The 14,398-nt window shown below is 44.4% G+C and overlaps 2 protein-coding genes across 3 annotated transcripts in view; both read left to right on the top strand.

The window, feature by feature from the left end:
- The window catches only part of LOC310746227 (cathelicidin-related peptide Oh-Cath-like), a 520,941-nt gene that overhangs the window by 51,642 nt on the left and 454,901 nt on the right, over positions 1-14,398 (top strand). The gene's annotated exons all lie outside the window — the stretch shown is intronic.
- LOC310746228 (cathelicidin-related peptide Oh-Cath-like) lies at positions 4,481-10,670 on the top strand. The gene is made up of 4 exons (XM_083580079.1): positions 4,481-4,768; positions 5,989-6,096; positions 8,540-8,623; positions 10,309-10,670. Exons 1-4 carry the CDS (start codon positions 4,583-4,585, stop codon positions 10,441-10,443), a joined length of 513 nt encoding a protein of 170 aa, XP_083436205.1. The 5' UTR covers positions 4,481-4,582; the 3' UTR covers positions 10,444-10,670.

Here is a 14,398-nt window from a genome sequence, read left to right as displayed (position 1 = left end):
TTAAAAGTGCAAATATATGTCGAAATGTGGAGAAAAGAACAGAGGTCACTAAGTTATTACGCATCTATTAATTTCAGTTCCTCTTACTTCTTCCAGTTTTGAGAGGAACCCACACTGACAGATGGGCAATTTCCCAATGACTAATGTAATATTTAGGGGACGCGGGTGGCGCTGTGGGTTAAACCACAGAGCCTAGGACTTGCTGATCAGAAGGTTGGCGGTTCAAATCCCCACGACAGGGTGAGCTCCCGTTGCTCGGTCCCAGCTCCTGCCAACCTAGCAGTTCGAAAGCACGTCAAAGTGCAAGTAGATAAATAGGTACCGCTCCGGCGGGAAGGTAAACGGCGTTTCCGTGCACTGCTCCGGTTCACCAGAAGCAGCTTAGTCCTGCTGGCCACATGACCCGGAAGCTGTACGCCGGCTCCCTCAGCCAACAAAGCGAGATGAGCGCCGCAACCCCAGAGTCGGCCAAGACTGGACCTAATGTTCAGGGGTCCCTTTACCTTTTAATGTAATATTTGCATGCTTCTTTACACAATATTTTGTTTTGTTTTTAACTATTATTATTTTGGCTCCAATTAGCATTCAACTATTTGTCGGCTACCTAGTTTGATCTTCCTTGCAAAAATAATCTAAGGGTATGCTGAAGGAAGTTTAAATGTTTTCTTTTTATTGTGATTTAAAAGATGTGACCAACGTAACAGTTTTGCAACCTCAAGAATTTATCTGAAGCTTGGATAATTCCCTCCCCCCTAAAAATTGGGCCGGATCCAGCCCCTGGGCCTTAGTTTGCTGAACCATGGATTACCTGGACAGCCTGGCCATTCTTTTGTGATGGTAAATATGGTATTTAATTCCTGAGTCCAGGTCACAGGCTCACCCTATTCATACCCAAATGTGCCCTTAAGGCAGGATTTGTGAGCACAGAGACAATGGAGAGGCTTTTTCCATTTCCCTCCAAACTGCAGAGGAATATTTGAGGTCACTGAAAGAATTAAAATGGCTTTAGGACTGTTCTCCTGTACTATTTCAGACAAGTGGTTTATATGCTTATGTATGTCTTTGCCTTGTACATTTACGAACATTTATTTTTTATATATAAGACCTTAGAATTCCTATTGTTGTTGTTGTTTAGTCGTGTCCGCCTCTTCGTGACCCCCTGGACCAGAGCACGCCAGACACTCCTGTCTTCCACTGCCTCCCGCAGTTTGGTCAGACTCATGTTTGTAGCTTCGAGAACACTGTCCAACCATCTCGTCCTTTGTCGTCCTCTTCTCCTTGCACCCTCCATCTTTCCCAACATCAGGGTCTTTTCCAGGGAGTCTTCTCTTCTTATGAGGTGGCCAAAGTATTGGAGCCTCAGCTTCAGGATCTGTCCTTCCAGTGAGCATTCAGGGCTGATTTCCTTAAGAATGGATAGGTTGCAGTCCATGGGACTCTCAAGAGTTTCCTCCACCACCATAATTCAAAATCATCCATTCTTTGGCAATCAGCCTTCTTTATGGTCCAGCTCTCACTTCCATACATCACTACTGGGAAAACCATAGCTTTAACTCTATGGACCTTTGTTGGCAAGGTGATGTCTCTGCTTCTTAAGATGCTGTCTAGGTTTGTCATTGCTTTTCTCCCAAGAAGCAGGCGTCTTTTAATTTCGTGGCTGCTGTCACCATCTGCAGTGATCATGGAGCCCAAGAAAGTAAAATCTCTCACTGCCTCCATTTCTTCCCCTTCTATTTGCCAGGAGGTGATGGGACCAGTGGCCATGATCTTAGTTCGGGGTTTTTTGGAACTTTGAACTTCCAAAGGTCTGGCCAGACTGAGGCAAAGAACTGTTTGCAAGTTGCTTTGAGTTGCCTTGAGCAATAAATTTAACAATCAATCAAGTTATTAATTAATTAGTCAATTACGATAACAATAGTTGTGCAGTGAGATCTGAGAGGTCTCCACCCCACTCTTTGGCCCAGGATCCGTTGCAAAGCTGTAAAGAATGCTAAAAGAAACTTTTGGATTTGTGACCTGAGCGTCACACCTGATTTGTAGTTGCAAAGTGGTTCTATGTTCCAGGTCCTGCATTTTGATGTGGGGGTGTCCAATATCTAACCTCCAAGGTCACTTTCTGCTCGAATATTGTGCCCCTTAAGCTAAAGGTGTTTTGGGGTGTTATAGGAAAATCCTTGGGCTCACTGGGATTGCCAAACAAAGATGCCAGCCAAGAATATAGGAGCCAAACAGCAGCCAGTAGACTTAATCTTCATCCACAACATGGAAGAAGCAGGAAGAGGCCCCGAAGAAAGGATAGCTCCCCTTTTTATAAGTTTCCTAAACAACCCATGGGGACGCGGGTGGCGCTGTAGGTTAAACCACAGAGCCTAGGACTTGCCGATCAGAAGGTCGGCGGTTCGAATCCCCGCGACGGGGTGAGCTCCCGTTGCTCAGTCCCTGCTCCTGCCAACCTAGCAGTTCGAAAGAATGTCAAAGTGCAAGTAGATAATAGGTACCACTCTGGCGGGAAGGTAAACGGTGTTTCCGTGCGCTGCTCTGGTTCGCCAGAAGCGGCTTAGTCCTGCTGGCCACATGACCTGGAAGCTGTATGCCGGCTCCCTCGGCCAGTAAAGCAAGATGAGCGCCGCAACCCCAGAGTCGGCCACGACTGGACCTAATGGCCAGGGGTCCCTTTACCTTTAAACTACCCATAACACCCTGAGTAAAACATCACACATACATCATAACCATGTCACAAATCAGGAGGGGTTTTCTGACAGATACCTGAGTATCAAGTTTGCCCCTGTCCCTTTCTTGACCTCCACCTCACACCCATTAAGTAATATGAGGTTCCTGTTTCCCAGCCAACTTGTTACTGTTCCTGTTTCCCAGCCAACTTAATCACCGTCTTGTCTTGACCTGGGTTTGCTATTGTCTCCAGAATGCTAGAAAAATGCAACCTGTGATGCTAACAGAAGTAGTGTGACTCATGCAACACGTTGGTGATTAAAATACACAGAACAATAATTATGCATACTTTATCAACCTTCTGAGAAAAATACAAAACATTAAACAAAGCAACAGAGACTTGTGAACTACCCAACCAACCTAAAATGAATTTATAATTTCTGGTTTCAATAGATTTTTCAAATGCTTAACTCAGTCTTTTAGACAAGTTCATGAAGATACCAACAAAAGGTGAGTTTGGTGTTATTCACAATACCGGGAGATGCTATTGGAGTTGTGTTGTTGTTGTTTAGTCATTTAGTCGTGTCCGACTCTTCGTGACCCCCTGGACCACGGCACGCCAGGCACTCCTGTCTTCCACTGCCTCCCGCAGTTTGGTCAAACTCATGCTGGTAGCTTCGAGAACACTGTCCAACCAGTACAATAGCGTTGTAAACAAGCCTTTTGGTTTCCCTGCGAAAGTCCTGGTCCTGAAACACTCTGCACTTCAATCGGGAGAAAGCCACACTCTCAGAACTCGGGCGATGCTGGATTTCAACATCAACGTTGGCCCTTGTGGAAAGAGAAATGATCAACATTTTCCAACGTTACACCATTGAGTTGGATATGTGGCCAGAGATTATCACCTAGGCAGAGGGGCTGCTGAGTATATGGGCTCATGCTTTCGGGACTATGGCTGTCCCAAGCTCCCCCCCCCCCCCGATGGCCTTTTCCTTTCTGAACAGAACAACATTGGAGTGGCGTAAATCCAACACTGGATTGATTTTATATGAATTTCTGAAGGTTTTCTGCCACAGGGGAAGGCAAATACTATGTAATCTTGAACAAGATTCAATGTAGCAAAACTGTGGTGGGTTTTATGGGGATATATTTTTTTTTTAAAAAAATATTTTTTATTAAAGATTTTGTTGATTTACAAAAGTGTCTCTCTATCATGTCCCCCCCCCCCCATGTAACATTTTTACAAATCATTTTCATTTGTTATGGGGATATTTATAAAATTGAGTGGTGTCAGTTTGGGGCGTGGTCTGGGGGTTTAACTTGAAACACCCCCCCCTCACAAATTCCGATAACAGGAGATGGGGGTCCTTCTCTTGAATTGCTGCTGCTTTCTTACACCTGAGTGCTTTGTGGTTGGGGAACTTTGTGTAGTTTTGCCGGCCCCACAACTGAGTGTTTGTGTGGTTTGTTTTTTTAAAAAATAAAATTAAAAAAATAAGGCCCACAGCTGGTGTTCTTTATGTTCTGCAGCTAAAAGAAATAGGAACAATCATCAGTGGGGATCATTAGACAGGAAGGAATGCATTGCTTCACCTTTGAAGTTGCAGAAATCCCCCCCACAAAAAAATCTGGACTGTTGCAATTTCCTTTTTGAGCAGAGGAAAGAGAAAATTGGGAAATTCCTTCCGAAGACGCTCTGCTGGCTTGGTGATGCCTTGACTGGCACGCATGTCTTGTGAAAGGACCAGGAGTGGGTGTCAGTTGGGAAAGTCCCTTCGAGGGCTTTCCCAGGGAATTATGAAACCCTCTTCCCACCCAGAGAACCTCAGCATTTAAGGAGCATTTAAAAAGGACCTTCTTTGGCGACCAAATAAAAGATCTGAGATCTTGCTGCAGCCAAGCTGCACTCAAGATGATGAGCTGCCTTTGGAGAACCTTATTCGTCCTTGGCTTTTCTGTAGCCGCCTTTGCTCTGGCCCCTGAGCGAGTGGCGCTGAGCTACGAAGAAGCCGTTTCCTTAACCGCTGAACTCTACAGCCAAACTGCAGAGGTGGCTTTTGCCTTCCGGCTCCTGGAAGCCAAGCCACAGCCAGACTGGGTAAGTGAGTGGCCGGATTTGCTGTGCTGTGCAGAGTGCTGTCCTCTGAACAGCACTTGACTTGGGACCTTATGTGACTTGGGGCCAACCGGTGCCTCCCTGCCTCGGTTTTCTTCTGTAAAATGGGCCCGTTAACTATACTCTGGTATATTCTAAAAAGGTAAAGGGACCCCTGACCATTAGGTCCAGTCATGGCCGACTCTGGGGTTTTGGCGCTCATTTCACTTTACTGGCCGAGGGAGCCGGCGTACAGCTTCCGGGTCATGTGGCCAGCATGACTAAGCCACTTCTGGCGAACCAGAGCAGCGCACGGAAACGCCGTTTACCTTCCTACCGGAGCAGTATCTATTTATCTATTTGCACTTTGACGTGCTTTCGAACTGCTAGGTGGGCAGGAGCTGGGACCGAGCAACGGGAGCTCACCCCGTCGTGGGGATTTGAATCGCCGACCTTCTGATTGGCAAGTGCTAGGCTCTGTGGTTTAACCCACAGCGCCACCCGCGTCCCTCTGGTATATTCTACACTGGATTATTGCGATGCTCGCCAGTGCTCATGTATATGTTTGTGTGTCTGTGTATGATTTTAATAGCATAAAACAGGGCCAAAACTAGGCTTTATTTCACCCGGGTCAAAGACCCCCAAAAAACAACTAGCGACCCCACCCCCCCAGTAGGTAAGTCTCTGGCATCAAATCACACAAATTCTGCATAGCATACAACCTAAAGTTGTTCTAGTTCATTTCGTAAAATTTATATACTGCCCGACTGTGGAAAACCTCAGTGCTGTTTATAGAAAGAATAAAACAGCAAGATCAATTCCTCAAAACATTTAAAACAATTATTTATTTAGTTTTCTTTTTTGGGGAAAAAACAGCCATAAACTACAAAACACACCAGAAGTTTAAATTTCTGGGTTGGGCTGTCGTGAGTCAAAATGGGCACGTCCTTTGCATCGAGCTGCCTCGATGCAAACAATTAATAATAATAAAATGCAAGGCACTTGTCTAAGTTTGATCGGAAGCCAATTCCCACAGTGGTTCTGAAGCAGAGCTGTTCCACTTGGCACCGGCTCAGCTCCAAAATTAAGAAGAGCTTCAAAGAGCTGTTGAGCAGAGCGGCCGGCTGTGATGCTCAGAAATTAATCCCCACCGGGGACTGGAAAGATGGAGCTGTTCCCAGAATTCACGGTTATCTCCCTGGGAATGTCCGCCTTCTTCTTAGGACCCCCGGAGCGAAGAGCCTCAGGGTCTGGAATTCATGGTGAAAGAGACGACGTGCTCAGCTGCTGAGCTGCTGACTGCGGCCGACTGCGACTTCAAGGAAGATGGGGTAAGCGGCCCCACATATTTCCCCTATAGCTGTTGTTGTTTGTTGTTTAGTTGTTTAGTCATGTCCGACTCTTCGTGACCCCATGGACCAGAGCACGCCAGGCACTCCTGTCTTCCACTGCCTCTCGCAGTTTGGTCAAACTCATGCTGGTAGCTTCAAGAACACTGTCCCACCATCTCGTCCTCTGTCATCCCCTTCTCCTTGTGCCCTCCATCTTTCCCAACATCAGGGTCTTTTCCAGGGAGTTTTCTCTTCTCATGAGGTGGCCAAAGTCTTGGAGCCTCAGCTTCAGGATCTGTCCTTCCAGTGAGCACTCAGGGCTGATTTCCTTCAGAATGGAGAGGTTTGATCTTCTTGCAGTCCATGGGACCCTCCAGAGTCTCCTCCAGCACCAGAATTCAAAAGCATCCATTCTTCGGCAATCAGCCTTCTTTATGGTCCAGCTCTCACTTCCGTACATCACTAACCCTATAGCTGAGCCTTCCCCAATTGGACCACAACTCCCATCGACCCCAGCATCGCGCAACCATGTTGGCCGAGACTGATGGAGGTTGTGGTGCCGAACAGCTGGAGGGCACCAGGTTGGCAAACAGGCATATCAGGGCCAGGGCCGGATTTAGGTTTGATGGGGCCCTAAGCTACTGAAGGTAATGGGGCCCTTTCTATGTCCAGCTGTCCTTTGTCAACAACAAATTGTCGCTGTTTATTGCATGGACAGGCAAACTAAGGCTCGGGGCCCAGATCCAGCCCAATCGCCTTCTGAATCCAGCCCGCGGACGGTCCAGGAATCAGTGTGTTTTTACATGAGTAGAATGTGCCCTTTTATTTAAAATGCATCTCTGGGTTATTTGTGGGGCCTGTCTGGTGTTTTTACCTGAGTAGAATGTGTGCTTTTATTTATTCCTTCCAGTAGCACCTTAAAGACCAACTAAGTTAGTTCTTGGTATGAGCTTTCGTGTGCATGCACACTTCTTCAGATACACACTTCAGTGTATCTGAAGAATACGCTTCAGTGTAGCTGAAGAAGTGTGCATGCACACGAAAGCTCATACCAAGAACTAACTTAGTTGGTCTTTAAGGTGCTACTGGAAGGAAAAAAATTTTTTGTTTTGACTATGGCAGACCAACACGGCTACCTATCTGTAACTGCTTTTATTTAAAAGGTATCTCTGGGTTATTTGTGGGGCATAAGAATTTGTTCATCCCCCCCCCAAAAAAAATATAGTCCGGCCCTCCACAAGGTCTGAGGGACAGTGGCCCGGCCCCCTGCTGAAAAAGTTTGTTGACCCCTGGTTTATTGTGTTGAATATATGCTATATCAGGGGTCAGCAACCTGCAGCCCATGGGCCGCAACTGGCCCATGAGGACAGTTTAACCGGCCCCTGAACTGCCCCCGAACCGAGCCACCCACTCGGCGAGTCCCCACACGCTGTGCTAAAGCAGCGCAGCTCAGGGACTCAGTTCCACAGCACCGGAAATCGCGTCTGTACATGCCCAGATGCCGGAAATCACACACGCGCGATCCAGCCCACAGAGACTCCACGGGACTTGACTGGCCCAGGCAGGTAAAACCATGCTGACCCCTGTGCTATATGGACCTCACAGGTATCTAAAGCCATTTGCACATGTTGCCGTGCAACCAGTCCATGCAGAATGTGCTGTTGTTGTTTAGTCGTTTCGTCGTGTCTGACTCTTCGTGAGGTGTGGGCAAACTACTCCCTGCTCAGCTCTTCCCCAAGAAAGAAAAAATAAACCCTAAAATATATCTCATCCAGTCAAAACTTAGTAGTCTAGGCTTAGCAGTTCATTCCAATAACCGGTTCGTTCCAATAACCATTTCTAATGTGCACAATGTCAAGAATGAAACTGGAAAAATGGGGAAACTGAGGCAAAGTGAAATTGACAGGTCCACCCACACCTACTGAGCGCCTGAGGGGATTTGCAGATGGGTGGCGGCCAAAGCTGGCCAGCTGACCTGAACAGAGCGACTTCTTGTGTCGTAATAGTCAGACAACACACACACACAATGGCAAGAAGAGAAAATCAAAGCAAGCTGTTGCTATCGATCTGCAGATGAAGCCCATGCTAAGGGCACAGAACGAGGGGCTGGCAGAAAGTTGGCAACCCTTAGGCATTGGTTTGCCGGTCGACGGCAGTATCCTCAAGGCAGGGAGCCAGATTCACAGAATTGTAGAGTTGGAAGGGACCCCGCGGTCATCTAGTCCAACCCCGTGCAATGCAGCTGCTGTTGACTTCCTTTCCGAATTGCCCTTAGCTCTCAGCCGCCCTTTGGCTTACGAGGGACAGGCAGATGGGGACTGTGTTTTCTCTTTTCTCCACTCAAGGCAAACTAAACAGCCATTTTGTCGTTCTATTATTATTATTATTATTATTATTATTATTATTATTATTATTATTAATTGAATTTATTGAATTTCCACAGGTGGTGAAGGAGTGTTCCGGGACATTCTCCATTCAGCAGCAGACTCCTGTCCAGCTCAGTTGTGACCCCGTGGGTCAGAAGGAGGCAAGTTTACCTCAGGAGTGAATGAAATGTGGGGTTGATTTTCTCTCCTAAGTGCCCAGAGGCGCAAAACCGGAAATTTAGTGCATGGATTAAAAACCTTAGATCTGTATTATTATTATTATTATTATTATTAATAATAATAATAATAATATCCCGCCCTCCCCAGCCGAAGCTGGGCTCAGAGTGGCTAACAACAGTAAAAGTAACACCGTTTACATAATAATAATAATAATAATAATAATAATAATAATAATAATAATTTTTTATTTATACCCTGCCCTCCCCAGCCAAGGCCGGGCTCAGAGCGGCTTACAAGCAATAATAAAAACAAGTTGAATGAATACAACTTAAAAACAAAATTAAAATACAGCATTAAAATATTGAAACATTAAAATATTAAAATGTAGCCTCCTCGCAGGAGGAGAAGGAAAAGAAAAAAGAAAGAGAGGGAGGGAATCAGATTGGCTCCAAGCCAAAGGCCAGGCGGAACAGCTCTGTCTTACAGGCCCTGTGGAAAGAAATCAGAAATCACAATCAATTAAGTGAAATACATTCTAAAATCAATTCATTCTAAAATTAATTCAGAATCAAATTAATGGCAACCATAGGGCTAGAGTTCTAGGAGGATTATGCATGGATGTCGATAGGAAGCATAATACTGGGAAACCCGCCTTTGCCAACCTGTCTCCCATATATTTTTAGACTACAACTCCCATCGGCGCCAGTCACTGCATGATGGGAGTTGTAGTCCAACACCTGGCAGGCCTCAGGTTAGCGAAACCTGTCTTGCAGTGTGGCAGAGATGGACAAGGCTTGTTTCACAGCAGGGACGAGGGAGCCATCTCCCAGGGCACTCTGCCAATCCTCCACGTGCCACGTAAATAAGATTTTCTTAGAGGAGAAACTCGCCCGGTACACTTGAAGCAGAGGAATACAGGTTGGTGGCGTTGGCATGCGTGACTAAGGTCAAAATGGCCACTTTGATTTTGAAATATTCTCCAGGCTCTGGTACCTATTTATCTACTTGCACTTTGAGGTGCTTTTGAACTGCTAGGTTGGCAGGAGCTGGGACCGAGCAACGGGAGCTCACCCCGTCGCGGAGATTCGGACAGCCGACTTTCTGATCGGCAAGCCCTAGGCTCTGTGGCTTAACCAACAGTGCTACCCACGTCCCGCTTTGAGAACTAATAATAATAATTTGAATTTATACCCCGCCCATCTGGCTGAATTTCCACAGCCACTCTGGGCAGCTCCCAATCGAATGTTAAAAACAATACAGCATCAAACATTAGAAACTTCCCTAAACAGGGCTGCCTTCAGATGTCTTCTAAAAGCCAAAGAGTTGTTTATTTCCTTGACATCTGGTGGGAGGGCGTTCCACAGGGCGGGCGCCACCACCAAGAAGGCCCTCTGCCTGGTTCCCTGTAACCTCACTTCTCGCAATGAGGGAACCGCCAGAAGGCCCTCGGTGCTGGACCTCAGTGTCCGGGCAGAACGATGGGGGTGGAGACGCTCCTTCAGATATACAGGGCCAATGCCGTTTAGGACTTTAAATGTCAGCACCAACAGTTTGAATTGTGCTTGGAAACGTACTGGGAGCCAATGCAGATTTCTCAGGACCAATAATAATAATTTATAATATATACCAAGGTACCACTGTACTAACTCTGCTCTTCTCCCTCTAGCGGATTCGTGCCAGGAGGGGTGTGGTTCGTAATTTAGTAAAGAAAGTCAAGAAGAAGTTCAGGAAGCATCTGTCGGGAAGTTTCTCTGTGATTGCCCACGCGGGAGGTTGGCGACACCGTGGACGGTTTGCGTGAGAAGATGGGGATGTTGCCGCCCAAGGGAGAAGACACCATTGTTGCTACGGGTATTTTAACAGAGCCTGACAAAGACTTTCCCGCTTTAGGAACGACGCAAGGCAGGATCCGGCTGCTTGCCTGCAAAGCAGTTTCTTCTGCTGAATGCTGAGCAGGTCTTTCAGATCCTGTCTTCGATTTCCCGCCTGTTTGTAATATGTTCAGAATAAATTATTGCGATGTTTGAATCCTGCTGTTCCTCCTCACTACTCATTTTCACGAGAGCAGGTCTGTCTTTTGCAAAAAATATATATATCATAGAATCATAGAGTTGGAAGTCATCTAGTCCAGTGTTTCCCAATCTTGATTCTTCTCTAGCTGTTTTTGGACTACAATTCCCATCATCCCTGGCCACTGGTCTTGCTAGGTAGGGATGATGGGAGTTGTAGTTCAAAAAACAGCTAGAGACCCAAGGTTGGGAAACACTGATCTAGTCCATAGCTGTCAAGGTTTCGCTTTTTTTAAGGGAAATTCCCTCGAATAGGATTCCTTGCAAGAAAAGGGAAAAGTTGACAGCTATGATCTAGTCCAGCCTCCTTCGAATGGAGGAATCTCAGCTAAAACATCCATGGTAGATGGCCATCCAACCTGTGCTTAAAAATAGGGTTGCAATATTTTCGGAAATTCACAGACACAGCCCGTTTTCAGCCCTCGTAAGCTGAAATGTCTCGGAAAACTCACAAACTCCTGAGGAAGTCCGTTCCACTATTGAACTGTTGTTACTATCAAAAAGTTTTTCCTGGCGTTGAGTCGGAATCTCCATGAAGCCATGGGTTGGAGTCCTACCTTCCGGAGAAGGGGAAAACAAGCTTGTTCCCTCCTCCATGTGACATCCCTTAAGATATTTGAAGATGGCCTATTAAACAATTTTGGAACGAAATATATGAAGTGATACGGAAAGGGGGGGGCATGTCTTCTTCACCTTCTTCTTCGCTACAATATATCAATTTATTTCCAATTGTCAATGTCAAAAGGGACTAAAATCTATAAAATTCAAAGAAAACCAACGTACCAATTTGCTCAATTTCTCTAGGACCCCATCACACCTCCCCTGTCCTCCATAATCCCTCAAGCAAGGTGTCAAGACCCTAATCCTGTCAAATCACTCTGCCAAGCCTTTCCTCCAGGAAATGCCAGTACATGGACCATTGTCTTCTCATCAGGATGTGCTTATCTGCGCATATCTCCAGCTCTGCATATTCCCCCCTCCCTCCTCCATATGTTAATCCTGTGTAACCCAACCTCTTCTTAATGTATTCATGATGTAATCTGTGTAACCCAACCTCTCTTTAATGTATTCATGATGTAACTGGGATGTATTTTGCACTGTATTCTGGGACATGGAGGGAAGTTTCAAAAGTTTATGTCACCCCTTTCTCGCTGTTCAATCTCGCCTTGAACCTGTTGCGCAATAAACTTGGATCTTCTGCAGCTTGCTCCTGTCTCCGGCTGAGCTCATTTTTCCTCCGCAGGGACCCGCGGATTTAGTCCGATGAGCTGTTTGGCAGAGCAGCCTCGCACCCAGATTTTTACCGTAACAGAAGAAATCAAAAAGATGTTTAAAATATCTTTTAGTAAAAAACCCTGAGGCATAATCACAAACGATATTCCTGACCATCAAAGGAAAGTATTTCTCTATGAGACAACAGCTGCCAGGATGCTCATAGCAAAAAATGGGAAAGGGAGAAAAATTCCGTCAATGAAAGAATGGCAAATTAAATTTTGTGAATATATAAATCTGGCAAGACTCACAGCATTCATAAAGGGGACAATCGGACCAAAAATTATTAAAAGAATGGGAATGTGCTAAAGAGTATATGAAAAAACATTGCTCTGGAGTAAGTGTATCAGTATGTAATGAATGATGCTTTGCAGAGTTAAAGAAAGAGAAAAATGGTGCAAAAAGTATAAAGATTGAGGTAATCTACATTAGACACAACAACTTAGAAAGAGTAAAAATATCGAGGTCTTAGAACAAAGTTAAGGAAGTCAATATGTATATATGTATGTAATGACTAGATTAGAATGATGATATCGTTTTATTTGCAGATGTGTGTTTTTGTGTGTTCTTTTTTCTTTTGGTTTCTTTTGCCTGTTTGTACTATTTTATTTTGGATTCAATGTTTGTAATTTTTGTTGTAATTTTGCATTGAAAATAAAAAATAATAAAAAAAGATATTTGAAGATGGCTCTCATATCTCCTCTCAGTTTCCTCTTATCCAGGCTAAACCTTCTCCTTCAACCATTCCTCATCAGGCTCAGTTTTCAGACCCTTCATCATCTTGGTCTCCCTCCTCTGCCCACCTTCCAGCTTGTCATTATCCTTCTTAAATAGTGGTACCCAGAACTGGACACTGTATTCCAGGCGTGTCGAAATTTAGTTGGAGTGGCAACCCAACATTTTATTATTATTTTTTTAAATAATTTTTTTATTAGATTTTCCACCGTGATAACACAAACCACAAAGCAAGATGATACACAAAAACAAAAAGAGAAAAAGAAAAAGAAAAAAGGGGGGACAATAAACAGATAAACAATAACAACTAACTTAATTCTTCACAAATCTAACCTTTTAAACATCTTGGTTGACTTCCTCCCTTCTGAGTTTCCTTGTAATTAAAAGTAACAGCTTTCCAATATCGTTATTAAACTAAAAAAATTCCCATTATAGTCCATCTTATTCGCTTTTCTTAACATTCTAAAGCCCATTTATTTAATTATTAATTAAACAATGATTAATATTAATTAAATAATAATTATTAAGTAATTTCTAATTTTTTATATTACAATATTTATTCAAATAGTCCTTAAATTTCCTCCAGTCCTCTTGAAATTCCTCTTCTTTCTGGTTGCGGATTCTTCCAGTCGGGTCAGCTGGCTCCGAAAAGTCCATCATCTTCATCTGCCAATCTTCCACTGTTGGTAGTTCTTGTGTTTTCCAATTTTTAGCAAGCAATATTTGGGCAGCCGTTGTGGCATACAAAAATAATTTAACATCTTTCTTGGGCTCAACCCAACATTTTATTGTCATGTGGATTTTTTTTTGCCATAGGTCTTTGAGTCCCATCGACCGTGTGCATTTTAACTGCAGACTTGCTCATTTTATAACCAGTGCGCCTGAGGTATCCAGGCCAGTTTTACTCTGCCTCCCTAGTCATGTGGAATTTGTCAAAGTATTTATAGTACTTACAAAACTCTTCACAGCAAGAACACCAACTGTCTGGTTGTAGGATATTGCTTCACAAGCTCTAAAAACATGGTCACCTAAGCAATGTCAGATATAACTGAATATTTTTTAATTGCTCTGATGATAAAGTCCATTGTGTCAAGTATCTGTGGGACGGCTGAGTTTGGATTTTGCCATTGAGCAGATCAATGAAATGTTGGTTTGTTGCCAGACCCAGTCTTGGATCATTATTGACACATAGGGCAATGGTATTATTTCTTATTTCGACTAAGCAAACCACATAACCCTTGGATTAACTATTAACTAATCCTGGCAACGGGTTTGGAGTTGGTTTGCCACAAGGTAGTTGCAAAAGGTGTTTTATTATTACTATTCATTTTTATTGAAGGTTTCCATGAGTGACTATTGCAGATAACCTCTGGTGGAGCCTGCAAACCGAGTTGTAATAGTCACTTACTATTAAAAGCAATTTATGGGCAATTTGTGGCAAAACATCACTGGATCTGCCACCAGAGACCACATTAAAATGTAAAATTTGAGCCTTTCTGATGCTTGGTTGCAGGTGTTGACGCAGTGTTACAAGACACAACGAAACCCAAAGTTGTATTTATTGCACTAAGATTAAAAGCAGCCACTATTTCAGGCCACGACCCACAAGATTCAAGTTGGGAAAACCCTGGTCTATGAGAACCAGAATGACTGTCAAACCCTTTCAGTGGTGTTGGAAAA

Source organism: Podarcis filfolensis (assembly GCF_964270895.1).
Source record: "Podarcis filfolensis genome assembly, chromosome: 12".
NCBI lineage: Eukaryota > Metazoa > Chordata > Lepidosauria > Squamata > Lacertidae > Podarcis > Podarcis filfolensis.
Note: the sequence above shows the minus strand (reverse complement) of the source record. Positions and strands in the feature narration are given on the sequence as shown.